The sequence below is a fragment of the Equus asinus genome, chromosome 28 (genome assembly GCF_041296235.1).
Source record: "Equus asinus isolate D_3611 breed Donkey chromosome 28, EquAss-T2T_v2, whole genome shotgun sequence".
Lineage (NCBI taxonomy): Eukaryota > Metazoa > Chordata > Mammalia > Perissodactyla > Equidae > Equus > Equus asinus.
Window position 1 is genome coordinate 44185840 of NC_091817.1, and position 27889 is coordinate 44213728.

The 27889-nt window shown below is 57.5% G+C and overlaps 1 protein-coding gene across 2 annotated transcripts in view; it reads left to right on the forward strand.

Moving 5' to 3' along the window:
* Positions 1–27889, forward strand: part of CMIP (c-Maf inducing protein) — a 239991-nt gene that overhangs the window by 195615 nt on the left and 16487 nt on the right. For both annotated transcript variants that reach the window (XM_044761603.2, XM_070500721.1), the window contains exons 6-13: positions 1071–1133; positions 3568–3648; positions 10075–10178; positions 11680–11784; positions 17971–18324; positions 26084–26149; positions 27459–27485; positions 27797–27845. In XM_044761603.2, the coding sequence (XP_044617538.1) occupies positions 1071–1133; positions 3568–3648; positions 10075–10178; positions 11680–11784; positions 17971–18324; positions 26084–26149; positions 27459–27485; positions 27797–27845 (849 nt within the window). The remainder of the gene's footprint in view (positions 1–1070; positions 1134–3567; positions 3649–10074; positions 10179–11679; positions 11785–17970; positions 18325–26083; positions 26150–27458; positions 27486–27796; positions 27846–27889) is intronic.

Consider the following 27889-nt stretch of genomic DNA (forward strand, 5'->3'; position numbering starts at 1 on the left):
TTCCTAATCTTGTGCCAGTGTGGCAAACAGGAAGGAGAGTAGACTTCACGTCGGCATTAACCATCCAATAACTAACATTTATTGAGAGCTGGCCTTTTTTTAGGCTCTGTGAAAGGTACTTTATGCCAGGAGTTCTCAGCCAGGGCCAATTTTGTCCCCCAGGGGGCATTTGGCAATGTCTGGACACATTTTTTTAATTGTTCAAATTTCTTAATTTGAATTGGAAATTTAGCAATATCATTAAAACAGAAATTATGAAAGGTGCAGGAAAACCAAGAATCAAAATTCCTTCAGGCCACAGGACCTTTGCACAGGAGTGGTGGTGGGAATTGGTGTCTACTATGCAGCCAGCCTGAGAAGCCTCGGGAAGCAGTGGGTTCAAGGGCCTTAGGCGGTCAGCCCTCCTTATATAAAATGAAGCATGTCTGGACACATTTGCAGTTGTCACAACTGGGCTGGGGGTGGCTGCTGGCATCTAGTGGGTCAAGGCTGGGGATGCGCTGAACATCCTCCTATGCCCAGGACAGCTGCCCACACAGGAACCGCTGGCCCCAGATGTCTCCAGGGCGAGGAAACAACCCTCTGTGCACATACTCTCCTCCCCAACCCTCACAGTGACTCTCTCTGCTCCCCCGGGCAGGTGGGCAGCTGGGGGTTAAGAGAGAGGAAGAACCTGCTCTTGGGGTCACGCCCGTAGTAACCGCTCCACCTGGGCTCACCCCGGACTGGGCTATAACCACCCTGCTACCCTGCCTCCTGGTCGGGGACTGTTGTCTGAGGGGAATGCGGATGGACGTCAGCAGGTCATGAAAGCCGTGCAGTGGCTTACGTTATTGTGGTGTCTGTTCTTCAGGGGGCAGCCAGAGTTTTCTGTTAGCTTCCCGGTGAGAGCCGTGCACACCTAAAAAGTGAGGCCTGCGAGTTAGCGAATGGCCCAGAGGGTGACAGAGGGGCCAGAGAGAGGTGGTGTTTTCCGTCGTGAGTCTTATGGAGCCACCCCCCCCCCCACCACCCCCCAGTACGATTCCCTCCGAGTGTCTCCGACTGATGTTTGCCCCTTTTTCTTTCAGGCCATCGCTCCTTTGCTGGAAAACAACCATCCACCACCAGATCTCTGTGAATTCTTTTGCAAGGTACGGCGCTGCTGGAGTGGGGCAGTGTTGGCAGGGCCGCCCGCCTCTGCCTGTGCGCGCTGAGAGCTGGCTTTGCACGATTTGTGGAAAACCCGGGCCCCGTGGACTGGGGTCAGGGCCCTGGACACAGTGGGAGGCGAGCCGGGCATCCTGTTCTTAGGGTTACCACCTGCTCTCTTCCAGACAGGTGGGACATGAGGCCCAGTGGGCCAGGGAGGAGGCCGGCTTTTTTGTGGAATGTCTCTGTGACTCTCTTAGGAAGTTGGCAGCAGATTTTCTGGGCTCCTGACGTCAGAGCCGGGTTATTATTAGCCAGGGCTCCTTTGAGCACCGGCTGGCCCACCATGGGGGCACGGCTGTGGGGCTTTCCCTGAACAGAGGTAGCGGGCAGGGCGTGCCAGGTTAGCGTGGAGGAACCCCCGAGCGGGACAACCACTCCCAGGGATGCAGCGCCAGCCTCGCCGGGGGATTACACGGCACATGCCCAGGGCAGGCGGGGCACCAGGCATCCCTCATTCCGAGAACACACCTCAGTGACCGAGGGCCGAGCCAGCACACGCTCCTGTTTGGTTCTGTACCGCGTGGTTTTTTATGTAACGATTTGACGTCCTTGAAAGATGCAGGGCCTGGGTTTGCTGCTTCCTCTGGTCTGCCTCCTGCTGACTTATTTCACCCAAACTCAATCCCTTCCCTCGCTCCCATGGGCACAGAATGCGGGGCCCCAGCCTCCTGCCACAGCCACACTGTCCTTTGAGGGGTGTGGGCTGTGTCCACCAGCAAGACAGGCACGTGGCGTGACAGAGCAGGCCCCTTAAAGGCACGATCCTTTCTGCTACCCTTATTGCTACCCACCCCTGCCTGTGTTCCCTGACCCGCACCCCAGCGAGCGTGCTCTCTCTGTTTGTCAGGGGACATGAGCTTTAGGGAGACTTTCCAGTGACCCAGAGAGTAGAGGGCGGCCCGGCCTGCTGGCCTGAAGCACCCAGGGTGCATTTCAGGCCTGGAACCCACCCCCATTCTTAATGTGTGCATCCGCCAGTGTGTGCCCTCTGGTCCACAAGGGGTGCAAGACGGGGAGCACCCGAATGTCCAGTTCGGCATGTGTGTGTGTGTGCAAGAGCAAGCCTACACACGGGCATCGGGTCCTGTGCTGTGTCAAGGCCCCCGCCCCCATAGGGCACACGAGAGGAAGAACTAACAGCTTGTGAGACTGGAGACAACTAAGATGGCCTTCTCGGCCCTCAGCTCCAGGACGTCACACCCCTGGGCAGGGTGGGGTCAGACATCCCAGTGTTCGGGCTCCTGAGAGCATGGCCAGCTGCTCCCTCGCCTGTCACGGCGGGTCATCTCCTCTCTCGACATTTTGTCTGGTTGAGTCCAGCACATGTCCTCCTTGTTCTCTTCTCAAGCTGTATGGTTTCTCCCAGATCTCAGTTTTCAAACTTTTGTTCTAGAACAATGGACCGTTGTTCAAAGTGAATCATACCGGAGGGTTCTGGGTAGCACTGTTTGAGAAACAGTGATGTAGAAGAAACCATCCTTTTTGGCATTCCCTGACAGAACCCCGCCCGAGTTGGTCCTAATATAGAGGACCACCCTGTCCTCTGGAGGGAGGGGTCTCTGCCACGTGGGCCCCTGAGCCTTCGGGCAGTTTTCCCTCTGGGGCGTCAGAGCCACAGCCTGCCCAACAAGGGGAACTTGTGGGGAACAGAGCCACCCCCACTGGGTCCACCCTGGGCAGGTGCTCTGGACATGTTGGGGCAGGCTCTCCTGCCGGACTTCAGGGCCGAGACCCCAGGATCTGAGGAAAGTGTACTTGTCTTGGATTTTCCTGATTTCTAATATCCCAGATCCGATGTCCTCATCCTGGGGCTGGAAACCCCGCACCTCAGGTCCGGGCAGGTTAGAGATGTGTCAGCGTGGCAGGGCCTTGTCCGCTCCGCCTGGGGGCCTTCAGCTTCAGTTTGAAAAACAAGCCCCCATGCTGGGGAAATCAGATACGGCTGAGAGCTGCTGGCTCATCAAAGCCAAGAGTCGAAAAGTCACAGAATGTTCGAGATTCTGCCGTCCAAACCCTAGACCCCTGGTGTTCATGCACCCGGCGTTCAAGAGACTCCTCTGTTAGGAGAATCCTAGTGCTGCAAAAACCTCGCTCTGTGAATAAGCGTGTCCGAACAGACGCCTGTCTGGACCGTCTGAAACAGTCTCAGACTTCCAGATCCAGACAAAAAGCAGACAAAGGACCCCATCTCCTGCCACTTTTCTTGCTCCAAAACAGTGAAAAGAGAGCTACGCAGCAGTTTTCAGCAAGGGAGCCCGGGCCCCACTGCTGGGCTCCCTGCCCCGAGCCCTGCTCGGAGCCGCAGACAGTGTCGCTGAGCGGCCCCGGCTGGACCCACGCAGGCTCGGCGCTGACCGTGTCCTCTCTCCTCAGCACTGCAGAGAGCGGCCCCGGTCCATGGTGGTCATCGAAGTGTTCACCCCCGTGGTCCAGAGAATCCTCAAGCATAACATGGTGAGTTCCCCTGACACCCGGGCCGCAAAGCCGGGGGAGACAGATGCCAGCTGGTCGGCTTTTCCAAAAATTTGGGGATGGGGTTGGCTAGCCTCGCAGCCAGGACTTGGGGTCGGGATTCTCTCTGAGTTGGGGTTCTCATGCAGCCTGGTCTCCTTGGCTATATCCTTTTTCTATTAAGGCAACAGGAAGAATCTTTTTCACGGTAGCTACGAGTAACAAAAATACTCTGGCTGGGCGAGAAGAGCCAAGGCTCCCATGTGTAGAGTCACAGATGAGTTCTGAAGACACTCTGCCCTTCAGGAGGGGGAACTCCTCTCTCCTTAGGGGGGGCCGCCCATAGTGATGTCCCCCTAGAGTGTGCGGTGTGGAAAGGGGAAAAGAGGGACTGTGCGGTGGAGAACCCTGACCGTCACGGCCTGGCCTGGCTATCTAGTCAACAGCAGCAGTGAGTCATGTGGATGGCGTACGCCGTTGATACGGTGTGAGGAGAAGGGCACTCTCCCAAACCTGTAGCCCCAGTCTAATCAAGAGAAAAACATCAGATCAATCCAGTTGTGGGACATTCTACAACATACCTGGCCAAGCCTCAAAACTGTCCAGGTCGTTAAAACCAGGGAAAGTCTGAGAAAGACTCACAGCCCAGGGGAGCCTAAGGGGACAGGACGACTAAATGTCGTGTGGGATCCTGGGACAGAAAACGGACATTAGGGAAAAACTAAGGAAATCTGAATAAAGTACGGGCTTTGGTTAAAAAAAGAAAATACAGTGGCAGAATTTAGTGCACACTTACAGTGGAATTACACTTTTAATCTGTGTGCCCCTTTGCATTCTCTCATCAATCCAATGAGAGAAGCAAATATCGTTTTCCCTGTATTACATGTGGGGAAACTGAGGCTTAGCCAGGTCTGTTAACAGGCCCCAGGGGCCACAGCTAGGAATAAGCATGATTAGTATCTACTCACAGATGTTCATTGAGCGCTGCCTTAGAGCCAGACACTCGAGCGTATTGTGTCATTCAACTCTCATGACAGCCCCGTGACCTTTTGCAGTGAGGAGGCTGAGACCCAGAAGGTTTCATAGGTTACTCAGGGAAAACTATGAGCAGCTGTGTGTGCTGATGGGCGGCACTCAGGAGCAGGCAGTCTGAAAGGAGGGCCATTGTTCCAGCATGCTCTACTGCACCAGCCTCAGGCCTAGCGCCAAGTCATCTGGGTGACGTGGAGGCATCTGTGTAATTGCCGCTCAGGTGGGGCCGCTGAATTAGTTGTGGGGTGCCCAGGACTACTGCCCCCTGCCCTGTCAAGATTCAGCATGTAAAACAGCTCTGAAAAAGAAGGGCCTGCAAACAGTTTAGTTGGTGAGGTGGCTTTCCTATCTCCACCCCATGACCCTAAAGAATATTGTATAACCTACCCCTCCTTCCCCAATGAGAAATGGAAGCACATGACATGTGTGCAACTCTCCCCAAGCCCACACTCATGGCAGACATCGTTAATCAATTACAGCACTCTTCCTGCAGAACCCAGAGATAGCTTCAGATCCTTCTCAACACAGCATTCCAGGCAGCCACTACCAATTAAACCGTGTTGGTACCATACGAATTCCATTTACCCATCTCGACCCTGAGCAATCATACACCCTAACTGAATTGTTGCTTATTTCTGAGATCCTCCTTGATTTGTGATAAATGCATTTCTTGTTTTCTGAACACAGGGGAGAGGGGTACTCCATCTGATTGTTTCTCCAGGACTAACAAAGAAACTCCCCATTGCGGGGGCAGGGGTCTGCCTTAATTTGGGCCTTAATAGTTTCAAGGGCATTGTGTGGCTTCAGCCAGTGGGAGGAAAGGGACTCTGACCGTTAACTTTAAAATCACTATGGCGTGAAGTGAGTCCAGAGTTTCTTTTGCAAAGGACCTTTCCCATCACCTGTCAGTGCCCGAGCCACACCCCCAGCATACTTGACCGGCTTCCTGAGGCCCATAAACATTTTTGCAGATTCCATGGTAGTCAACAGACTGTTTAATAAAGGGGTCTTTGGACATCTGACTCCAAAGGGGAAAAAATCAAAATTCAGACAGGCTCCCACGGCGTCACTGTACGGCATCTCCCTTATATTTGGTTAGTTTTATAGGCCTGAAGTGTTGACCATGTTATAAGTTTCTGGGTAAAAATCAGAACAGCTCCAAGGCAAATCCAGAATTTATAGCCTCATTTTGGCCTGGCAGCCATCAGGGACCCTCCGGCACGAATCCTCACCTCACTTTGAAAGGACTCCCCCCCAGTGACCCTCAGCGTGTGAGGATGCTGTCAACCAGTGTGATCCCACTTTGCCCTTGGCTGATGACTGAACTGTCTGTGAACTGTGGCAAGAGAACTGTAGACAGGACCGAGGGCAGCTAGTGCCTCGTGCAGAACGGATGTGTGCCAGGCAGAGACCGTGGCCTGTCCCAGATGCAGGAGGCTCGGCAGACCTAGCCTGCCACTGGCCACGCACCTGCTGTGTGGCGGGGACGGTGACTGCTCCTCCCTCAGCGTACAGTGTTTCCCATTAAGGAGGCGCTTGAACATTTGGAAATGGGAGCAATCATAGTCCACGGTGGTATTCCGAGATCTCAGAGCTTCCCCTATTCTTGGAGTGCATCTCTTGCAAAAATATCATGTGCCCATTTCGTGGATGAGCAAACTGAAGCTTAGAGATCTAGGTTAAGAGTCTCCAGGGGTGTTCTTGCTAGGCTGAAAGAAAATTAGATACAGATGGAAGCACTCCTTTAGTGTGTCCCCCTGGAGAGTTGATTCAAACAGCTCCTTAAACTGTATCCCCAAGTATGACTGTGGTCCCCTTGCCCACATGCCACTCATTGGAATGTTCTGGTGGCAAAATAGGCAAGAAGATGTGGCAGTGGTCCCTAGTGGACCACTGCATCATCTTACTTTCCAAGAGGAGCGTATTTGACTCTTCCAAAGAGGTGAAATACCCTTTATGCACATGTTAAAATGCCACCAGATCCACTCATAATGTTTGTTTCCGGAGAAATTCCTTGACTATTCAGAAATCAAATAGAAAACTTGACAGCAATTGCAGGGTTCAGCTGAAGCTGTTTTCATAGAATCATAAATCCCTAGAGGTGGAAGGGGGCTTAGACGTCGGTTCTTCCGACCCTCATTCCACGGTAGGGACGTGGAAGCCCAGAGAGGAGTGCGGCAGCCAGGGGCCGCACAGCTTTCCAGGGACCCTGGGCATCTTCCTCAATGTGAAAGCACAGTCAAGCTTCGTTCTTGTCTTCGTGCATGTCTGTGTATGTGTGTGGGTGTGGGCGTGTATGCGTGTGCACGCACGTGTGTGTCTTCCTTCTGAGCTTTCTCCATGGCTCTGCTGCCCTCCGTGTCTACAGGAGTAATCCTGTAGGTGGGGCGTAAGCAGATGAGCCCCCCTTGTCTCGAGGGTCCTGATTGACCCCGTGGACTCCAGGTGAGGAAGCACCAGGCAGCTCTAGAGACCTCCTACGAGCGTGAGGGGGGCCTGCTTCTAGCCCTTTCATGAGGGCCCTCGGGGTCACCATCCGCAGGGAAAGTCTCTGCCGTCTTTGTTGTAGATTTGAGTCCTGATTCAGGTCGCTTTTGTTAAATGGGTTCCGCTGAGCAGCGGCAGGAGGGGGACAGCAGAATGGGCTTGGAGGCCACGGGGCTGCCCTCCGGGGTCTTCTTCCGGAGAGGCCCAGGACCACACCACAGACTGCCCTGCCGACAGCTCAGGGGGCACAGGCCCTGGGGAGAAGGCAGGTCCCAAAGCTGACAGGCCGGCGCTCCGGGGCCCTAGTGGCCGGCGCAGAGGGCGTAAGGGTCCTTTCCTGGCGACAAAGCTCTCTCCGACCCCAGCTCTGGTCTTCCTGACACTTCTCCGAGCCACTGGCCACCAGGGAGATCTGCCTTCCACCCTTAGCTCAGCTCCGTCACCCGCCCCACTGCCTTGGGCCTTTGGGGACCTGAGAACACCTCAGTTTCCAGTAATGCCCCTCCTATAGTGTCCTTGCTCCAGCCCCGTGGTAGCCTCAGTTGCAGGGACATGTGGGCACTTAGGGAGCCTGGGCTCCTCAGGACGGGGGGGGGGGGGGGGGGGGGGGGGGGCGGCCAGCCTGTCCCATCACCTGCTGAGGGATCCTCCTTCCACCTGCTCTCTCCACCACCTCCCCCCCCCCCCCCCCGCCCCCTGCTCCCGGCTGCCCAGCCCTGCCCTCTGCCCCAGCCACCACCCTGGATACACCCTCCCTCCCCTGCCTCCCCTGGCTGAACGCACCACAGGCCTCCTCCCGTGCTCCACCACTCTCACACACCGCCCTCGGCGCTCCGTCACCCACACACCTCCTCCCACACTCCATCTCTCACACACACGCCTCCTCCCGCACTCCATCTCTCACACACACGCCTCCTCCTGCACTCCATCTCTCTCTCACACGCCTCCTCCCGCACTCCATCTCTCTCTCACACACCTCCTCCCACACTCCATCTCTCACACACACGCCTCCTCCTGCACTCCATCTCTCTCTCACACACCTCCTCCCACTCCATCTCTCTCTCACACGCCTCCTCCCACACTCCATCTCCCTCACACACCTCCTCCCACTCCATCTCTCACACACACGCCTCCTCCTGCACTCCATCTCTCTCTCACACACCTCCTCCCACTCCATCTCTCTCTCACACGCCTCCTCCCGCACTCCATCTCTCTCTCACACGCCTCCTCCCGCACTCCATCTCTCACACACAGGCCTCCTCCCGCACTCCATCTCTCTCTCACACGCCTCCTCCCACACTCCACCTCTCTCTCACACTCCTCCTCACACACTCCATCTCTCTCTCACACGCCTCCTCCCGCACTCCATCTCTCACACACAGGCCTCCTCCCGTGCTCCACCACTCTCACACACCGCCCTCGGCGCTCCGTCACCCACACACCTCCTCCCACACTCCATCTCTCACACACACGCCTCCTCCCGCACTCCATCTCTCACACACACGCCTCCTCCTGCACTCCATCTCTCTCTCACACACCTCCTCCCACTCCATCTCTCTCTCACACGCCTCCTCCCGCACTCCATCTCTCTCTCACACGCCTCCTCCCGCACTCCATCTCTCTCTCACACACCTCCTCCCACACTCCATCTCTCACACACACGCCTCCTCCCGCACTCCATCTCTCACACACACGCCTCCTCCTGCACTCCATCTCTCTCTCACACACCTCCTCCCACTCCATCTCTCTCTCACACGCCTCCTCCCACACTCCATCTCCCTCACACACCTCCTCCCACTCCATCTCTCACACACACGCCTCCTCCTGCACTCCATCTCTCTCTCACACACCTCCTCCCACTCCATCTCTCTCTCACACGCCTCCTCCCGCACTCCGTCTCTCTCTCACACGCCTCCTCCCGCACTCCATCTCTCACACACAGGCCTCCTCCCGCACTCCATCTCTCTCTCACACGCCTCCTCCCACACTCCACCTCTCTCTCACACTCCTCCTCACACACTCCATCTCTCTCTCACACGCCTCCTCCCGCACTCCATCTCTCACACACAGGCCTCCTCACACACTCCACCTCTCTCTCACACTCCTCCTCACACACTCCATCTCTCTCACACACACCTCCCCCCACACTCCATCTCTCTCACATGCCTTCTCCCACATTCATGTCCCTCTCACACCCACCCTTATTTGTCCAGGTAGCCTTCTTCAACCTTGGCCGTCTGTCTCACCTGCCTTTTTGGTCCCCCGTGCCTTTTATGGGTGGCTTTTTCTACAGCCGAAAGGCCCAGGTCCTGGCAGGGTCACTAAGTGTGGTTCTGGGCCCCGTGCAGGGCCGGAGTCCCCGTGGAGCAGGAGCCTACATCTGGGAACCGCTCCCTCCCCAGGCCATGTCTCATTCTTGGGCTCCTTCCTGCCCTGGGTAGGAGAAGGACTGGCGGCTCCTCACTGAGGACGACCGGGCTGAGGACACGGGGAGCTACATTGTCCTGCTGGCTTTGCCTCCTCTGTCCCCCAGGATGTCCCCACCCGCCGCAGGCCCCCAGCCCGCGCCTGCCCTGCCTCTGCCATGAGCGCGGCCTTGCTCGGCTGCCTCACAGAGCAGTGTCCGGCCCAGGGTCTGGCGCCCGGCCTGGCCATGCCCAGGGAAGGCCTGCTGGCCGGTGCTCGGAGCACGTTGGTGCAACCGCCGTCCTTGGGTGGGGAGGTGGTGCCCCGCCACTCAGCGACCACCGGGCGTGGGTGCCCTCCCGCCAGGACACGGCCATCACCAGCACGAGCAAGGGGTGCCAGCCGCTTTCTAGAAAGACGAGACAGGGTGTCTCCGCGTGGCCTCTTCCCTCCCCCGTGGCCCCGGCCCCGTGGGTCCCAGCCCCTCCCTCGCTCTCCCTGCAGGACTTTGGGAAGTGCCCCCGCCTGCGGCTCTTTACTCAGGAGTACATCCTTGCCTTGAACGAGCTCAACGCGGGCATGGAAGTGGTGAAGAAGTTCATCCAGAGGTGGGTCTCCCGGCCGGCCCCTGACCCGGCCTTCAAGCCAGCCCTCCTCTCCCAGAGATGCTCACTCCACGGGGCCCCGGGGAGCCAGGAGGCTGGTCAGAGGCCCCCAGCGTCTCATTTCTACCAGGGTCTCCGCTGGCTCCTCCTGACCACGTGTGGTCTGAGACACTTACTTGCTGTGTGACTCTGAGCCAGTCGCTCTACCTCTCTGCTCCTGTTTCCTCTGCTCTTCACAGAGGATGAATTGTTGTGTGATTAAATAGGATCATCTATGAGGAAGCCCCTAGCACAGGGCCTGATGCTCAGTCAGCAAAGGGTGACAACCCTGAACAACGTGAGGATTGCCACCCCCTCGGGCTGCAGGTGCTGGATGTGTAGGAGACACTCCCCTGGTGACCCCGGAGGGTCAACGTCAGGGACTTAAAGAGCCACCTCCCCAGCCTGGCCCAGAGGAAGCCAAATATTCTGGTTCTTACTCCCTTCTGGCGTTTGTGGGAGTTTTGCTTTTTCTTGGATTTTTCCTTTTCTCTCTCTGCCTCAGTTTCCCCATGTGTAAAATGAGAACCATAGTTCCCACTCAATCCGGTTAACACGCGGACTCGGTGAGCTGATGCGGGAGACACTAAGAACAAGGCGTACGCTTGCTGGGAGCCTTAGCGGCTGTCGGCACGGCTCTTCTGAGCTCTTAAGAAAGTCAGAAGAGCCTGTTCCCGCCAGTTCTGAAGCGACACGTTTCCTAGACGCACTCACATGGAGTCACAGAGCGTTTCCAAACCCGAACGGCGTGTCCTCCTGGGGAGCCTGGCGGCGCAGGGCCCCTAGAAAGCACCCAGGGGGGTTTGTGCAAGTTCTCAGGCCAGGCCTCCCTTCGTCCCCGAGACCACCGCAGTTTTCCAGGCCCGTGACAGGGACTGTCCCCAGGCCCCAAACAGCCCTGGGGGTAGGGGTGTCAGCCCCATTTTACAGATGGAAAACTGAGGCACAGAGACAGTCGTGACAGATAACAGTACCTGGCATTTATGGAGGACTTAGCAGCTGTGTCCCCAGACCCCGTGTTAGGTCAGGGTGACCGTAATCATTTTCCCTCCAAAGCAGGCCACTTTGGGGAGTAAAATGAGCTGTTGTGAATAATTATTCCAGAACCGCCAGGCATAAAGGCATCTGTCCCAGGACATCTGGCCACCATGTGTTGTCTTCCCATAAATTAGAAAGTGGGGTCTTTACTCTAAGCCCCTGAGGAGGGGCTGTGGTCCCATTTTTAATCTAAGGAGACGGAGAGCAGGGAGTTGAAGGAGCTGTTGGGCCGCTCAGCTGCCTCAAACCCGGGCAGCCTGGGTCTGGAGCCCGCGGCCAGGAGTGGCGCCCTGCTGCCTGCGTGTGCAAAGCCGGGACCCAAAGTACCCCCCGCCAGCTGTGCGAGGCCAGCTCCCTGCCTCCTCGGCCTCCTCCGTGGGCCTCGCTCCTGCGGCTGCTGTCTCACCTGCCCTCTGCTCTTTTCCAGCATGCACGGCCCCACAGGGCACTGCCCCCACCCGCGGGTCCTGCCCAACCTGGTGGCCGTGTGCCTGGCTGCAATCTACTCCTGCTACGAAGAGTTCATCAACAGGTCAGTCACCGCCGCCACGGAGGGCCTGGGTGGGGACAGGGAGGGGCTGAGGCACCAGGGTCGGTGGCCGGCACACACCTGACCAGGCCGGGGAGGTGGAGTGGCTTTGGCGACGCTGCCTCCAGCATGGCTGCCGAGTCCCGTGTGCCCCCGGGTTCCAGGGCTCACACCCAGGGATGGTACTGGAAAGGCAAACCCGTGGATCGACACCAGCCGCCACGAGGCCATTGTGTTGACCCGGCCTCGGGGACAAGTATTTTATTCTGAAGATTTCTCACGGCCTGGTGCATGCGACACATCAGGGCGTGTGTGTGTACACACGTGTGGGCACATGTTTATGAATGTGTGAGTGCGGATGCGTGTAATCTGTGCACGTGTGGATGTGCACTAGGGGTCCTATAAGGGCTCCTCCCTTCCACATCATCCGTGAGCACAGCCGCAGCCTTCACACGTGTCTTGAGTGCCTACTGCGCGCCAGGCACAGCCTTCGGTGCCAGGGAGGAAACGAGCGCTCGGATTCACTGTCCCCTCGGAGCTGTACCACACCTGGGAGGTGACGGACCAGTAGATACGCAGGATTGTGTCGGATGTGAGAAACATGAAAACAATCAAACACGGCACTGTGGTCTCAAGTGGCCGGAAGAGGGCGTGGCAGAACCACTGCTTTGGGTCTCCCTGGCTTTGGGCACCAGCAGCGTATTAGGGCGGTGACCCCAGGCAGCACTGGGAGGGAGCCTGGGAAGGGAGGACAGCCAGTAGGGTCTGTGTTAAGCAGGTGACTGCTGCAGGCACCTGTGCATCCTCCACTGGGGCCTCCTGGGAGACCATGTGGAACACATCTCAGAGTCATTCCCGTGAGGGATGATGACGCTGGGATAGTTACTCACCAGCTCCCATTCCTCCCTGATCGAGGATTGCTCCTGGGATGCGGAGTGATGCGGGTGCCATTAGTTTGTGTAGAACTTTCCACAGTGACCTCTGGGGTTGTTGGAGAGGATATGATATGTAGGGCACAGATGGCACCTGCTGCGGCCATCCTGTCCAGTTGTTCAGGTGGCACACTGCACAATTCCAAGGGGACCAAAATGTGTCTAGGCGCTGCTAGAGCTGGGGGCAGCACAGGATTATATTTCAGTGTTTTCTCAAAGAAAAGGCGGTGGAACATTCTGAGTCACTAAAAACCTGTGAAAATGGGGCTTCTGCAACAACACTACTTTGAGTTCTTGGTGAAGGGGCTGCAAAAGAACCCTCATAAGGGAGTATTTTCTTATGACAGGGCGTGAAAAGAGAGGGTTACTACTTTTAGTGTCCTCAGCCCCAGGTGTTGATGTTCGGAGGGGATCATGTCCATTCTTGAATCATTTCCCTGTTTAGAAAAAGGTGATGGTACCCCTGGGGCCAGAGCATGAAGGTGTCACGCTGGTCATTCCGGAGTGCCTCTTCCATGCCCTACAGCATGTTCTATTAAAGGGGAAAAGAACAAGAGGAAGAGGGAGGTCAGAGGGTAGCGCGTGGCCTGTACAGCCATCCCGGCGTCCCCGTGGACGCAGATGGGCACCTGCCGCCGCCTCGCGCACTCTGGCTCTGGAGCTGATCGGCATGCACTTCAAACCCAGGTCACCCCAGGGAGCAGGAAAGGCCTGAGGAGTGTCCCCCACACACACCCTCAGGCTCCTTTTCCTCCTGAAGCCTCTGACTCGTGGCAGCCTCCCTGGGCCCGCTCGTGGACGCCCGAGCTGGGACTCGGCTGGGGGCAGGCACAGGAGCAGGAAAGGCAGATCCCACAGTTTCCCTCTGCATCTCTGAAGCTCTGCCCGGGTGCCCTGGGCCAAGGTTCCCCTGACTCCAGAGCAGGAAGCAGAAAGACAAGGACACTGGAAATCGCTCTCCCAGTTCCCACCCCAGGAGAAGGGCGGAGGTGGGAAGAACCAGAATGAGGAACCGTGCACACTGTTGCACAGACAGAGGACTAGAGCCAGCAGCAGCCAGAGCCTCCATTCTCCCGTCCGCTCAGCGCTCCCTCAGTGAGGGCCCGTCCTGTGCCAGGTGCTGAAGGCACAAAGGCAACCAGCCGGAGGGGGCCCCGCCCTCCCAGAGCCGATGGCTGAGCAGCAGGGGCCAGGTGGGAGCCAGTAAGCACGCAGATACAGGACAGCTTGCTCAGGGGGTGATGGAAGGAGCCAGAGGCGTCATGTACATGGTCCACAGGAGGGCGTGTCAGCCCCAGCTGTACATCAGTCACCGGGGAAGGCTTTACACAGTCAGAACAGAAGCCTAAACATACTCTGCCCCGCGGCCCAGCAGCCCCCCACATCGTGGCTTTTGGCATGTTCATCAGAAGGCGTGTACGAAAGTTTAGAGCAGCGTTATTTGTAACAGCCCGGCACTCAAGTCTGCGTCGATTCCAGCATCCTACAGTGGTAGAGTGGACCAGTAAATTGTGGTCCGTTCACACGAAATGCCACGTAGCAGCAAGAGCGCACAACAGTGTAACAGGCAAACCACGACCACATCTCACGCGCGGAACCCTGAGAGAGGAGCAGACCGGAAAGGTCCCTGCTGTGTGAGCCTTTTTCCTTGAAGCTCAAGAACAGGCCAAACGAATCTGATGACAGAGGCCAGGATGGTGGCCGCCTTCGGGGTGGGGAGTTAGACGGAAGGACATGACAGAAACTTTGGGTGCCCAGAAACATTTCACAGCTTGATATCCCGGTCAGTGACTCTCAGCCGCGGGCAGTTCTGGCCCCCAGGGGATATTTGGTGACATTTGGAGACATTTTGGGGTGCCACAACTTGGTTGGGGAGGAGGGGTTTTCCTGGTACCCAGGATCGCCGTCAAACCCACCACCACACGCAAGACAGCCGTCCACAGAGAATTAGCCGAACCGTCTGATGGGCCTAAAGTGTCGGTGGTGCCAAGGTGGGGGAATCCTGGTCGGGTGGGTGGTTCTTACCAGGGATGTGTGAAAACTCCCACGGCCCCGCACCCGGGGTTCATGGACCAGCCTGGGCTGCATTTAAGTTCCCGTGGCGGGGCTGGAGCCGGGGCATCTGGAAGCACACCTCTTCCCGGCCCCACAGCCAGTGATCGCAGCTGGGAGCTCGAAGTCGGTCCTGGTGGATGTATTTACACCCCGCAAACTGGCCCATGCTGCAAACCAAGGCTCCTTTTTTTCTGGAGAGTTGGTTGACACCGTTGAGCAGCATCCCGCTGATTAGAGCTTGTATAAGGAAGTGAAAGGTTCCCCGGGCCCGGCCCACTGCAATCCTGATTTAATTGGGATGGCTCGGGCATTGTTTTTTTTTAACACCCCAGGCAAGTTGAGTTGTGTGGCCAGAGTTGAGAACCCCTGCTCCAGGGGGAGGTGAGGGAGGGGTCCTTTAGGGAAGTAACATTTACATTGAGACCTCCTGGCTGTTAGCAAGGCGGGAGGCAGGACAAGGTGGTCCAGGCAGAGGGAACGGCACGTGCAAAGGCCTGGCGGTGCAGACGGAGCCGCCGTGAGTCACAGTTTTCTGTTACGGTCCTTAGCCGCCTGCTGCAGAGTCACCCGGGGTGCTGCTGCTTTAAAACGCAGACTCCTGGGCACAGCAATTTTGGATGGGGCCCAGGAAGCCACATTCTTGGCAAACGCCACAGGGGGTCAGAGCCACGCTGAAGGCCCCTGCAGGGGGCAGTGGAGGAAACTGAGTGTGGCTGGAGCAGAGAGACGGACAGAGAGGCAGAAGATGCAGCTGCGGAGGAAGGCTGGCCAGCCGTGGAGAGCCGTGTCCAGCCGAGCTCTGAAAGCTCCTGTGCTGAGCCGCTCCGGGGGTCCTGTTAAAATGCAGGTGTGGCAGGTCTGGGTGGGGCCCGAGACTCGCTGTCTAGCACTCCCAGTGCTGCCCAGGCCGCTGGTCGGGGACCACGCTTGGAGTGGCAGAGCTGTGCCTGTGTTTTAGCTGTGAGTTTTTCCTCTGAGGGCATCGGAGTCACTGATGGGTTTGAAGCAGAGACGGGACCTGAGGAGATGTCAGTTTCCAGATGCCCCCCAGCTGCTGCAGGATGGACTGGGGGGTGGTGGCACACGTGACTGGGGGAACCCCGAGACAGCGAATGCGACCAGGTGCCCAGAGTGGTGGCATGCGGTGGGTGAGGCGGGGCCTGCTGCCTCCTGCGCAGGCTGCCCCAACCCCCAGCTCAGAACCGCCCAGCCCCGGGAGCCCACAGGAGCCTGGCTTCCAAAGGCTGCCCTCAGTCCCTCCAGGAAATCACCCCGAGGGCTGCTAAGCTGCCGTGACCTTTCCTGGGCTCAGGTCCATCCCGGCCGCTGGTCAGTTCCTGGAAGATAAAGCCCCGTGCTGTCCTCCGGGCGCGTCCTCAGTGCTCTCAGTGGGTACGTGATGTACTCACACGCAGAACAGACAATTTGACCCAGGTTAGCATAGCTCGCCGGAAAATCACCCGGTCTGAGCCAAACAGCCTTGAAAATCCACTCCTAAACCCCGGCAGAGGCAAACAAAGGGAGAAGGAGCGTTGGGCGTTTGGGGAGCAAGTGAGCTCTGAACGGAGGAGACGGTCACACCGCCCTCCCCCCTCGGACCACACGCAGTTTTCCATCAACCGTAGAATTCTCGGACTTCAGCTGATGGCTTTTGTTTTTCCCCAGCGAAGTTTAAAGTGTATTTATTAAACTCCGTTGGTGGGCTCAGCTCAGGCCTGGCCCGTGGCACGTGCTGGATAAACTCAGGCCCTCCATGTGCGTTGGGTCCGAGTTCTGCACTCGGCCTGGCCCTGTGCACAAGGAGCACGTGTGTCTCTCTGGAAGCACAGGGCGCATGCGTGTGGCACGTTGAGGCAGGGACCGGACCAGCAGCTTCTGTGATCGTGCTGTTGTGCTGCGTCTCTGGGAGCAGCGGACTCAGTCTTGACTGCACCCACAGGGAGACCTAGAAGTTACTCGTATCCGGACCCCACCCCGGAGACTCCTATCTAATTGGGCTTTAGGATGTTTAGAAGTGCCCTGAGGGACACTGGTATCCAGCCAGGGATGGAAAACTCTAGTTCAGGGGCGGGAAAGGAGAGGGCGGGGGGTGGAAGAAATCAGAGAAGACTTCCTGGAAGAGGAGGACCTGCATGAGATTGTCCAGGATCTTGGAAGCCACCATGGTCATGGTGTGAGGAGCCCCGGCTTTGCAGTCCCAGACCTGGTTTCAAGTCCCAGACCCTTCCATTTACGAGCCCGTGAGCCAGGGTAGGTCATTTGACCCCTAGGCGCACGTCTTTCTTGAGCTGTGAGGGTCCAGGGGCAGCAACAAAGGAAACCCATTGCTGGAATTACCTTCCTCCTGAGGCGCCTCCCTTCTCCTGTGAAGTTTGAGCCCTCAGTGAGAGAAGGGCTTTAACCAGCTTCGAGGCACTGACAAGTCCTGCTGTAAAGCAGCCTAATCTCATTGTACTTGGCCCAGCATTTCCCAAACAAATGGGACATCAGTGATTCCACAGAGCCCTTTCCTCAGTTAACACCTGTTAAGGCCCTGCACAGCATCGTTCCTCCAGGCTGTTGGAGAGGCTGCCCCTGGGGTGTTAGCCGGGAGCAGTGGGGGTGCTCTGGACAGGAGGGACTGCAGACTCCAGAGGACTAGAATTCTGGGGTTTGGGATCCCCTTGGAGTGACTTCTCAGGTAGAGGGAACACTGAGCTTTCTCACCTGGCTGGGGAGGGGGCAGTAGAGGTGGGGCCTGGGCCTTGCCCTGGAGGACGGGATGGCATCAGGCTCAGTGGAGGAAGTGGTTAGACTATAGGAAGCAACCAGAGGTAAAACCCCTTAGTGGGTCTCATAGGTGTGTCAGGAAGGTAGCCAGGAAAGACCCCAGTGGAGGTGTCTCTATAAATTGACATTCACTCATTCGTTCAACAGACGTGTGTTGAGCGCCAATGTGTGCAGGTTTGGATGCCATCTCCACCCCTCCCTGTCTTGAGACCTTGGGAAGCCACTCGCCCAGACCGAGCCTCGGTGTCCCCCTGTGCAGTGGGAGATGCCAGCGCTGGCTCGTAGCTGGGCCCCAGGGTTCAGGGAGGCATTCAGCGTGGTGGAGCGTGGCGCGTCAGAAGCGCTCACTCGATGGTGGCTTGCAGCTTTTAGGACTTCTTGGGGCCGCGTGCCGGCCACCCGTCCTCACGGCCTCTCCTGCCTCTTCCCCCAGCCGCGACAACTCCCCCAGCCTGAAGGAGATCCGGAACGGCTGCCAGCAGCCCTGCGACCGGAAGCCCACCTTACCTCTGCGCCTTCTGCACCCCAGCCCGGACCTGGTGTCTCAGGAAGCCACGCTGTCCGAGGCACGGCTCAAGTCGGTGGTCGTGGCCTCCAGCGAGATCCACGTGGAGGTGGAGCACACCAGCACTGCCAAGCCGGCGCTGACGGCCAGCGCGGGCAACGACAGCGAGCCCAACCTCATCGACTGCCTCATGGTCAGCCCTGCCTGCAGCACCATGAGCATCGAGCTGGGCCCCCAGGCCGACCGCACGCTCGGCTGCTACGTGGAAATCCTCAAGCTGCTGTGAGTGTCCCCTGTGCGCGCCTGGCACCCGCGAGGGGGGGAGTGGGGGCGTGGCTTCACAACTGGGTGTGGCCATGTTCGCTGGTTCGAGGCATGCAGAGTGTGTGTGCACACTTGAGTTGGGGTGTGAGTAAGCGTGAGTGTGGATACACAAGATGCAGTTGCAGGCTATGAGGGCACAGATTTTGGGTGTGTATGTCTGTGAACATATGCCGAGTACGTGTATGTGTCTGTGTGTACATGTGTGGGGTGCATTCAGGCCTATGTGTGCACATGTCTGCTTGAGTATCTGGGCACATGTCTAGGTCTATGCACAATCATACATGTGTGCATGAGTTTGAGCACGTTGTGTGTGAGTGTCTGCCTTCACCTGCCAGGGCAGTCATGAGCACATGGGTGCCCAAGTGCGTCTATGAGCGTGTGAACCTCTGCATGTCATTCTGAGTTTGTGAGTGTCTTTGTATGTGTACAAGTGGCTTTGGGTATGTGTGGTGTGACAGCACATATGTGGTTGCCTGAGTGTGTGTGTCCAAGTGCACGAATGTGGGTGTGTCTGGGCACTTGTGCTGCTTTTGTGAATGAGTGGCTATGAGTACACGTGTATGCGTGTGAGCGTTTGTGCACAAGAGTTGAGTGTGTGCATGTTTCTCTGCGTGCGTGTGCAAGTACACCTGTGAGCCAGTGTGAGTGGGTTTTGTGTTGGGTGATCCATGCACACTGGGTGTGCTTGGTGTGGATGTCTATATACGGATGTCTGTTTTCTTTTGGCGTGTGTGTGGCTGTGCACGCTTGGGCCCGTGTGCCTGGGTGTCTCTGTGGTTGTGTGTGCACCCTGGTGTTGTGTGTGCATGTAGCAGTCTTCTGTGTAGGGCCCTCATGGACTGTGCCGTGGCCCAGGCCCCCGCCTCGTCCTCCTGAGCTCTCCCATGGGCAGGGAGCGAGTGGTGTGCAGGAGCCGGCTCTGCAGTCCTGGCTGGTGAGGAAAGCTCCGGAAAAGGAGCTAGGAAACAAGACGGGTCACCTCTAGGTGGTGCCGCTTCGGGCCCGGGTGCTTCAGGCCCGTCCGTCCCTGCCCCTCCATGAGCCTCGGTTGTGTGACTCTAGAGTGGGAACATCTTAATCTTTGACCCTCAAGAGTCTTGCCGGCCGTGCCATTTACCTTGTACCACCTCAGACCTGTCTCACATTCACGTGCGCCTGGTTCCTGGAGCCCTGGGTCCAGGGACCTCGTGGCTGGCTCCCTCTGCCCTGCGCTGAGCTCTCCGTTTCCGTGGGCCAGCTTGGGCTGGAGAGCCCAGCAGGTACCTCCCCTGCCTCCCACAAGCCCTGTCCTTCAGAGCAGAGCTCAGCCCCACTCTCAGGACCGGGGCCAGGAGCTGGCATTGCCAGGCGCAGTTGGGGGTGGCTGGTGGGCTTCTCAGAGGAGTTGGGGGTATGATGGCGAGGTCACGTCTGACTGATGCGTGGCACCTGTCTGAAGGCGGGGCACCAGGGCTGCCCGATCCGGGGGGAGGCCCGGCTCCAGGGTCCCGTCCGTCTCAGCACGTCTCCGAGGCTGTGCTGCGTTCCTTCTCCTCATGAATCTGTTGCTCCAAGAACGCACTTAGGGTCTGCTGGGGGGTGGGGGCGACCTGCCAGCTGCCTGGCAAGATGGCGGATGAGGCTGGGGGCTGCCTAGGGGTGCCCCCGTGCTCTAAAAGCAAGGCCTGTGGTGTCTGTGAAGGTGAACACATGCACACACACCCTTACACGTGCGTGTCACACACTGGCTTCTTGTGGTTTGAAAGGAGACTCCGGATGCAGCAGCTCCTATCCCCGTCCTCTGCCCTTGCCTCGGCCCCGGTGAGGAGAGGGTGAGGGCTCCCGGGCGGTCAGGTCCAGCCTCGCCCGTGGCTCTAGTAGCAGAGCCAGCTGAGGCACAACTGCATTAGCAGCCTTCCCCCCGGGCCCCTGCCAGCCAAAGGACATTCTAGAGTCTGCTCAGAGAGCATCTCCAAGAACACGTGTCGGTTTCCTCAGGGCAGGCGGGAGTCCCACTTTCTCCCAGCAGTGGCAGTCGGCCCTCTAAGGGACAGGTCAGCCCTGGCCCCCTTCTCCTCCTTGCCCTGGAGGAGACGGCCCCCGACTCCGCTGTTTTCCGCAAACACCTGGAACTCCCAGGCCTTCTGCTGGCCTGGCCCCGACTCGTGTTTCTCATGAAGCACTAAGGGCTTGCGTTTCATCATGCAGTTGACACGCGGTTTTTTTCCCTCTTCATAAACACGCTCATGAATGAGGACTCTGTTCTTGCTGACCTCCTGCCTGCCCGCATCGCCCAGCTGCCAGGGCGTGGGCGGGGTCAGGGGCTGCCCGCTGGGAACCGGAGGTGTTCCTGGCCGCTGCTCAGAGCAGCAGCTCACAGCCCGCCCCGAGGGCTGCACGCAGTGGGGGGTTTATACTGCTGGGAGCTTCTATTACCCTGAGGGAGGTCAGAGCAGGATTTGGGCCTGAGCACTTCTTTTCCTAGAAACTTCCTCATCCAAGTCTGCTGCTGTCTGGGGGCCGCTGGGGGCCTCAGACATGTTGGCCCAGCGGCTCAGAGCACTCCAAAGTGTGATACCATGGAAGAAGGACAGATTCAGAGCCAGACAGTGCTGGTTCAAAGGCCACAGGTGCCAGTGTTAGCCTGAGACCCTGGGTGCGTTCCTGTCCTCTCAGAGTCACAGCTGCCCCCGGGCATTGGAGTGAGGTTAAGGGCCTGGCTCCGGGCTCCAGCGCAGAGTAGACACCTTGCAGGTGTAGACACCGGGCAAATGGGAGTCACGCTTTCTGATTGCAACTGTGTCCTCTATTTTAAGATGCCATTGAGAGGAAGGTGTATTGTTGATTTAGTAGCCGCACTTTGAAAGGAAAAAAAGCTGAATATGGCATTCAGTGCACCCCGGATGGCAAGAAGCGCGCAATCTGAGAATTGAGGAAATGCGGCTACATCACTTAATCTGCTGTGTAACCGCAGGTGGCGTTCGTGACTTCCCGGGGCCTCAGTTTTCTTATCTGTAAAATGGGTGTCTTTCTCAGGGGTGTTGTGAGAATTTAGGACCTTTCCAGTGCTGGCCCAGTGCTGGTTCTTGACAAGAGTGGACTTCTATTATCAAGGAGAGCCCCCCAAATGAGAGTGGTGCGTAAACAATGAAAGAGCAGAGGATCTTATGGGAATGGAGGGTCTTAAGAGGCAGTGGGGGGGCCAAGGAAGCCACGCTTAGAGCCTTGGCCCAGTTGCCCAAGCCCGTCCCGGGGAGCAGGCGCTGCTGGTCCCAGTGAGAGTGGGCCCACCCTACAGGCTCAGCCCCTGATGAGTCATGTTGCCATAGGAAGGTCTGTGCATTGTTAGAATTTGACACCTTTGAAAAGTAATGTAAGCTGCAAAAAAAGCTCCCTGGATACCCTTGAAAAGAAAAACTGTTCCCTGCACAGGTCAAGGTTCCCAGGACTGCCTTGAGAGTTAAATGAATTAGTGTGTGCCTGGCATTCGTCCCAGCGCCTGGCACCCCGCAGGCTGGCGACAAGGACAGGTGCTCTTATCTCCATCATTAGCATCTCCGTTGTAGGCTTCTGGTAAGGGTTTTAAATGATGCCTGCATATGTGTATATGTGTTCATATATGTAGATAGATGCATGGATCGATAGCTAGATCTGTTTGGAAACTTTCAAATGCCAATTCCTGGGGCACGAGGCCCCTCTGTAGAAACTCAAAGCTCCCTGGAGCATCTGAGGCCAGTGCACCTGCTCCGCGGCCCTGGAAGGTCCTTGATGGGATGACGGGGCAGGTAGAGAGAGGGAGGGGATTTGCCCAAGTCCCCACCCTCAGAGATGATGGCCACTCGCTTCTCACCTTGGGTTTTAATCCCTGGGCCAGCTGGCTTGTCTTTTGAGGGAGCAGATATTTCTAAATGTATGTGCATGGCAGGAGCGAAGCAGAATGAGATGTGTCCCCACATGCCCTTGTTGCACCCTGGGCCTTTCTGAGCATCGAGGCCGGCATCAGGTGCTTCTCTCACGGTGTTCTAGAAAGGCCGATGGGTTTCTCTCTGGTCTCCAAGCCTCACTCCACCCTCAGCTCACCCCCGCTCCCCACAGCGCCGGGGGCCAGCAGCATGCGGTTGTCTGGGCTGTGGCCCCGAGAGAGCTGGGGTTCAGGTTGGATGCTGTCACGTGCATGCAGCTGTCAGGGCGAGGCCTGCCTGACCCCAGCCAGTGGGCTGGGGACTTCTGGCTTCTCCCGGGCTCGTGGGGCCCCGCTGCCCTCAGGCCAGTGCATCAGCTGCTGTCCCGCCAGGCAGGGCAGCATTCTCCCTGTGCCGTGCAGATGATGCCGTGAAGGGGGAGGAAATGGCGTGGCTGGGAGGAAGCATCTTGTCCACAGACAGCTCAGAGCTCGGGTTTAGGCAACACCTGTCAAGTTGGGTTACAGTTCCGCCAAGCATGCGTGTCTCTGCCAGGCCAAGGCGGCTGCCCCATGTCCATCGCTCACCTGTCCAGCCTGTCCGTGGTGTTACCCCCACCCCAGCAAGAGACAGGAGTCCTCAGCCATCTGGGCTGTAAACCACTCATGGATGGCAGCATGAGGTGGAGGCCCGGGCTTCGTGCGCAGAACCTCGTTCAGGTCTAGCTTCTCCCCTCACGAGCTCTGTGACCTTCTGCAGGTGTCCAGACCTCTCTAGGCCTCTGTTTGTCCTCTATAAATGAGGGTTCTAAGCCAGCCTGGCCCCATTAACATAAGGATTAAGTGTTTGAGTGCTTGACACCTGAGGCCCTGGGGATGCTTAAGGCACCTCGTCTGCCCTCTCTGAGCCCAGGGAAAGCCTGGCTGTCTTTCCTCCTTCCTGGAGGTGGGCACTCAGGCCTCTCCCAGCCTGGCCTGCTGCTCTCCCTTCCATTCCCGGCCAGGCATGGCCAGGGGGAGAATGCCTGATAGCCAGAGGCAACCCCCCTGGGACAACAGACCTGCCTGCTCCAGGGCAGCCAGGCCACCCACCCTGAGGCTGGCACTCCTCTTTGGTTGCTCATGGCAGGTGCTCTGCTGGCCACAGGAGTCCCACGCCCCATCCCTCGGGCCTGGCCAGCCCCAGGCACCTAGCCTCCCAGCCTCTGGCCAGCACACCCACCTCACACCACCAGGCAGCTGGAACAGGGCCAGGAGCCAACCACAGACAGAGCTGGCTGGGCCGAGGCAAGGAAGGAAGTCTGCTTGCCTTCTTCCTCTTTCTTGGCCCCCACATCCCCTCTCTTGGTCCTGGGAGCCACCGTGATGGAGCCGACAGGGGGCCGAGCTCCAGGCTGGGGAGACATGGGAAGAACAGGGTTTCCGCCCAGACCCCGGCCCTGGCCTCCGTCTCCCGCTGAGTTAGCGCCCAGGAACACAGGCGGCCCGCGCTGTTCTGCGGAAGATGCTTGTCAACATCCCCTTCTGTTCAGGAGTGACCCTGGGCCGGGCCAGGGCGCAGCCACAGCTCCACAGCCTCAGACACCCACTCAGATTATGGGTGATTTAAAGTCTCCTTAGGGTTTTCTGTATTTAGTGACATTTCTACATAAAACATATTTTATTTTTTTAAAGAAAAGCTAGTAAGCGCCCTTTGTGATAAAGGGAAATGGTCTTCCTCCACAGGTAGGGCCAGGCCAGCGGCTTCCTGAGAGGTGGTGATGTTCAGTGGGTAGGGGCACAAGCGACTCCTGGTTCGAGCCCCAGCTCTGAGCAGCTGTGCGACTTGGGCCAGCGCCTGTTCTTACCGCAACTGTTTCCTTGTCTGCAGATGGGGGTGGCAAGCGCGGCCCGCTCCCTGGGTTTCTGGGAGGACTGCATGGCTGACCCATGTGTCTACCAGGAAGACCCCTGGCTCACGACACGTGCTGTCTACGATATTTGCTCTTACTACTGTTAGATTTTCTGGAACACACGAGTCAGAGTTGGTGACAGGTGGGGGGAAGGGAGGGGAGCCATTTAGAGGGAGGCCAAGCTAGTCGCAAAAATAGATGACCCGCCCCGAGAAAGCAGCACACAGGTGTGGGGTCAAAAGGGGTCTCCGAGTCCAGACGTGCTCCCCGCGCCCAGCCACCCCCGGGCGGCACAGAGCGCATGCCCAGTGTCAGCCTGGAGTCCGCGGACCTGGCCGTGAGTCCTGCATCCCGCTTCCCGCTGCTCGCACTCCCCTCCCGATGGCAGTCGACAACTCATGTGAATCACATGACGTCTCTGAGCCTTAGTTCTCCTCCTCTGCAAAATGGGGCTATCCTAACACGCTCCTCGTAGGATGTTTGTATTAACCGGGGTGCGTGGATGCTCCAGGGCCTGGGGAAGGCCCTTCTGTCCACAGGCTGAGGCGCTGAGGCTCCACACCCTCCTTCCCCTTCCCTTCCTGGCTCCTTAGGGGGAGTTGGCAGAAAAAGCCGTTTCTTTAGGAAGCTGTGCTGGCGGGAGGAGGGAGCAGCCCTGCTGACTCCACAATGGCCGCAAGAAGCTCTTGCCGCCCTTCCGGTGACCTCTCGGCCACACAGCTCTGCAGTCACCTCAGCCAGCTACTTAACACTCCTCGCTGTAATAAGGGCTTGTGTACGACATGGGGCCGATTCCATGGCCTAGCAGGTCTGACACACAGTGGGTGCTCAGCACATGGCAGCCATCATTCTTCATGCTGATGTTGTTCCTACTGTCACATCATCGGCTCCCCAGGCCAGGCGGGACGTGACCCTCCGGTGCCTCGTCTCCCCCGAGACCTCAGCCGAGGTCTGTTTTCATTTTTACTTTTTAAAAATTATTTTGTTATTTTATTTCATTTTTTATTTTATTTTTATTACGTCATTATTATTATTTTACTACTTCTTATCATCACCATTGTTTTTACTGTCATTAGCAGCAACTTAAAAAAAAAAAAAAAGGCTATTGTCTGAACACAAGAATAGAAGTATCAGATAAATTGTGAGAGTTGACCCAAACAACAATAAGCAGATATAATTTTCATTTATTATGAATCAGTCTATAAATTTGCTGCTCAGTTTTGGTCAATCAAAGATGAGAGTAGCTTTGCATTCCCAGCCTCAGCCCCCTGCATCGGTCTGCTTGGGCCGCCGTGACAGACTTACACAGACTGGGGCTCACGTGACAGAAACGCCTTTTCTCGCAGTTGTAGAGGCTGGAGCTCTGAAGTCAGGGTGGGGGCAGGGCCGGTTCTTTCTGAAGTGCTCTCCTTGGCGTGTAGACGCCCGTCTTCTCCCTGTGTCTCCACGTGGTCTTCCCTGTGTGTGCGCGTGTCCTAACCTCCTCTTCTTATAAGGAGGCCAGTCACAGGGGTTAGGGCCCATCCTCATTTTACCTTAACCACCTCATTAAGGACCTGCATCCAGATGCAGTCACATTCGGAGGTGCTGGGGGTCAGTTCTTTAACATAGGAATTTGAGGGGCGGACGCAAATCAGCCCGTAATACCCTTGATAGTGCAAAAGATGGAAGGCACAGTGGTCCGCAGCCTGGGTTTAGAAGCGAGGAGGGGTGAGACCCCGGGAACTGGGCCGCTAGTCCCTTCAGTTGCCGTTAAGGAAATCTCCGGACAGGTTCTGTCAGGCCTCGTGGCTGCGCTCCGGGCACCGGCTGCTGGTCCTCCCAGCTTCCCAGTGGCTGGAGCAGAGTTGGTGCCATGTGAGTCTCTCTCAGCCCATCCACGACAGTGTGCCAGAAACCTCTCCTGGTCCAGACCAAACCTGACCACTGCCCCTTCTCCTTCCAGGTCGGACTATGATGACTGGAGACCGTCTCTGGCCAGCTTGCTTCAACCCATTCCATTCCCCAAAGAGTAAGTCCCACTCACGTCTCCAGAACCCTCTGACCTGTGAGGGAAACCTCAGTCGTCCACCAAGGCCTTAGCGGGGGGCCCGGTCACGTCCAGTCACGGGACGCACTGAGCCACCCTGGGAGCACCGCAGGTGACAGGGGAGACGGAGATGTTGGTCCTCAGCTGTGGGACCCCCGGGGAGGCACCCCCCCACACACACTCTGAAAAGTGGGAGAATCACCTCCTCGCGTTTTTGGAGGGACTCACTGAGCTGAGGATGTGAGCAGAGCCCCCGTCCCGCACCACACCCCCACGCAGGAGCAAGCAGTTTTATTGCCCATCAGAGGGAAGGAGTCGTGCCGTCTGCCTCTCCTCTCTCCAGGGCCCAGTACAAATCAGAAGGAAATGCGTGTGGAATTGCTCTCTAAGCTGAAAGCTGTCTTATGACGCCCATTACACCCATTACGGTTATTAGCTCCCGCTCCACAGTGTGCTGGGCCAGAAATGGACCCTCCCTCTGTGTCTCTCTTGCCAGCCCTTATCGCAATATTGAATCTGTCACAGGAAAATAGGGAGAAACAGCCCAGCGGATAATGGCCTGAGGAGAAGGCTCTGTCTAATAAGCAGGCCCTAAAATGCCTCAGGTCGCTGTTTTGATAGATGTGAAGAAGCCGGTCCCCGGGCAGCCAGGGGCTCTCTCAGGAGCCCATTACCGAGCCTGTGTTGATGACATGCGGCTCTCCGAGGGGGACATTACACTCAGTAATTGCCCCATTTGCTGGCCTGGCGTGTCCCTGAGGCCCCCAGGACTCGAGACCAGAGAAATCTGACTCCTGAGAGCCACCGCATCTCCGAAGAGCAGTGGCATCGCTGGCTGCAGCCGCCATCTCTGCAGCCCCAGGGACACACTTGACAGTGGACCCATGATGCAATTCGCCTGGAGAATGGTCCCTCATTGCCGCTCTGATGTACGGCGGTAATTAGTACAGCCGCACCTTAATTGTGGAACAATTAACAAACACACCTGGGTCCCCAGTGCCCGCGCACAGGCACACACGCTCACACTCACCCCAGTTAGCGCCACTCCTGTTTATAGGTGCGGGACCTGGGGGCGCTCAGTCTGTTCACGTCACCATGATCTGTCGCCTCATCAAAGGAGGCCTTTGTTTTGCAGTTTCGAGCAGGGACAACATGTCCGTGTTCTCTTCTCCACTCCCGCTTCATTCCTTGAATCACACGTAAAGCCGAGCGGTCCCCCAGGAGGTCTGTGGGTCACGGTGCCGTTTCAAAGGCGCCCCATTAACCCCCTTTCCCTTTGCTTTTGTTGCAGAGCACTCGCACACGAGAAGTTCACCAAGTGAGTATTTCAGCAGCGCCCTCGTTGCCTCCCCCTGGTACCAGTGTCCTCTGTCCTGAGATCGTCCCCCAGCAGCCAGCCCTCCTTCCGGCCCATTCTCTGTCATGTGCATTCTAGGAGGCAACGATGGCTCCTCTTGGAAGTTCTCCTGCAGCACGTGTCCAAGCCCGTCCAGGCCTTTCCCGGTCTGCCAGCTCCCCCGGGGTCCCTGGCCCTTCCTGGCCCCTCCTCCACCCCCAGCCCTGACCCCCGTCCTGGTCCACACCGGCCGGGACCCTAGGCGTGACCCCACTCCCGTCCGTCTCTTTCAGGGAACTGAAGTACGTGATTCAGAGGTTCGCTGAAGACCCACGACAAGAGGTGAGGTGTCCCTTGGCCCCCCAGAAGGCATGCTGTCAGGGCCG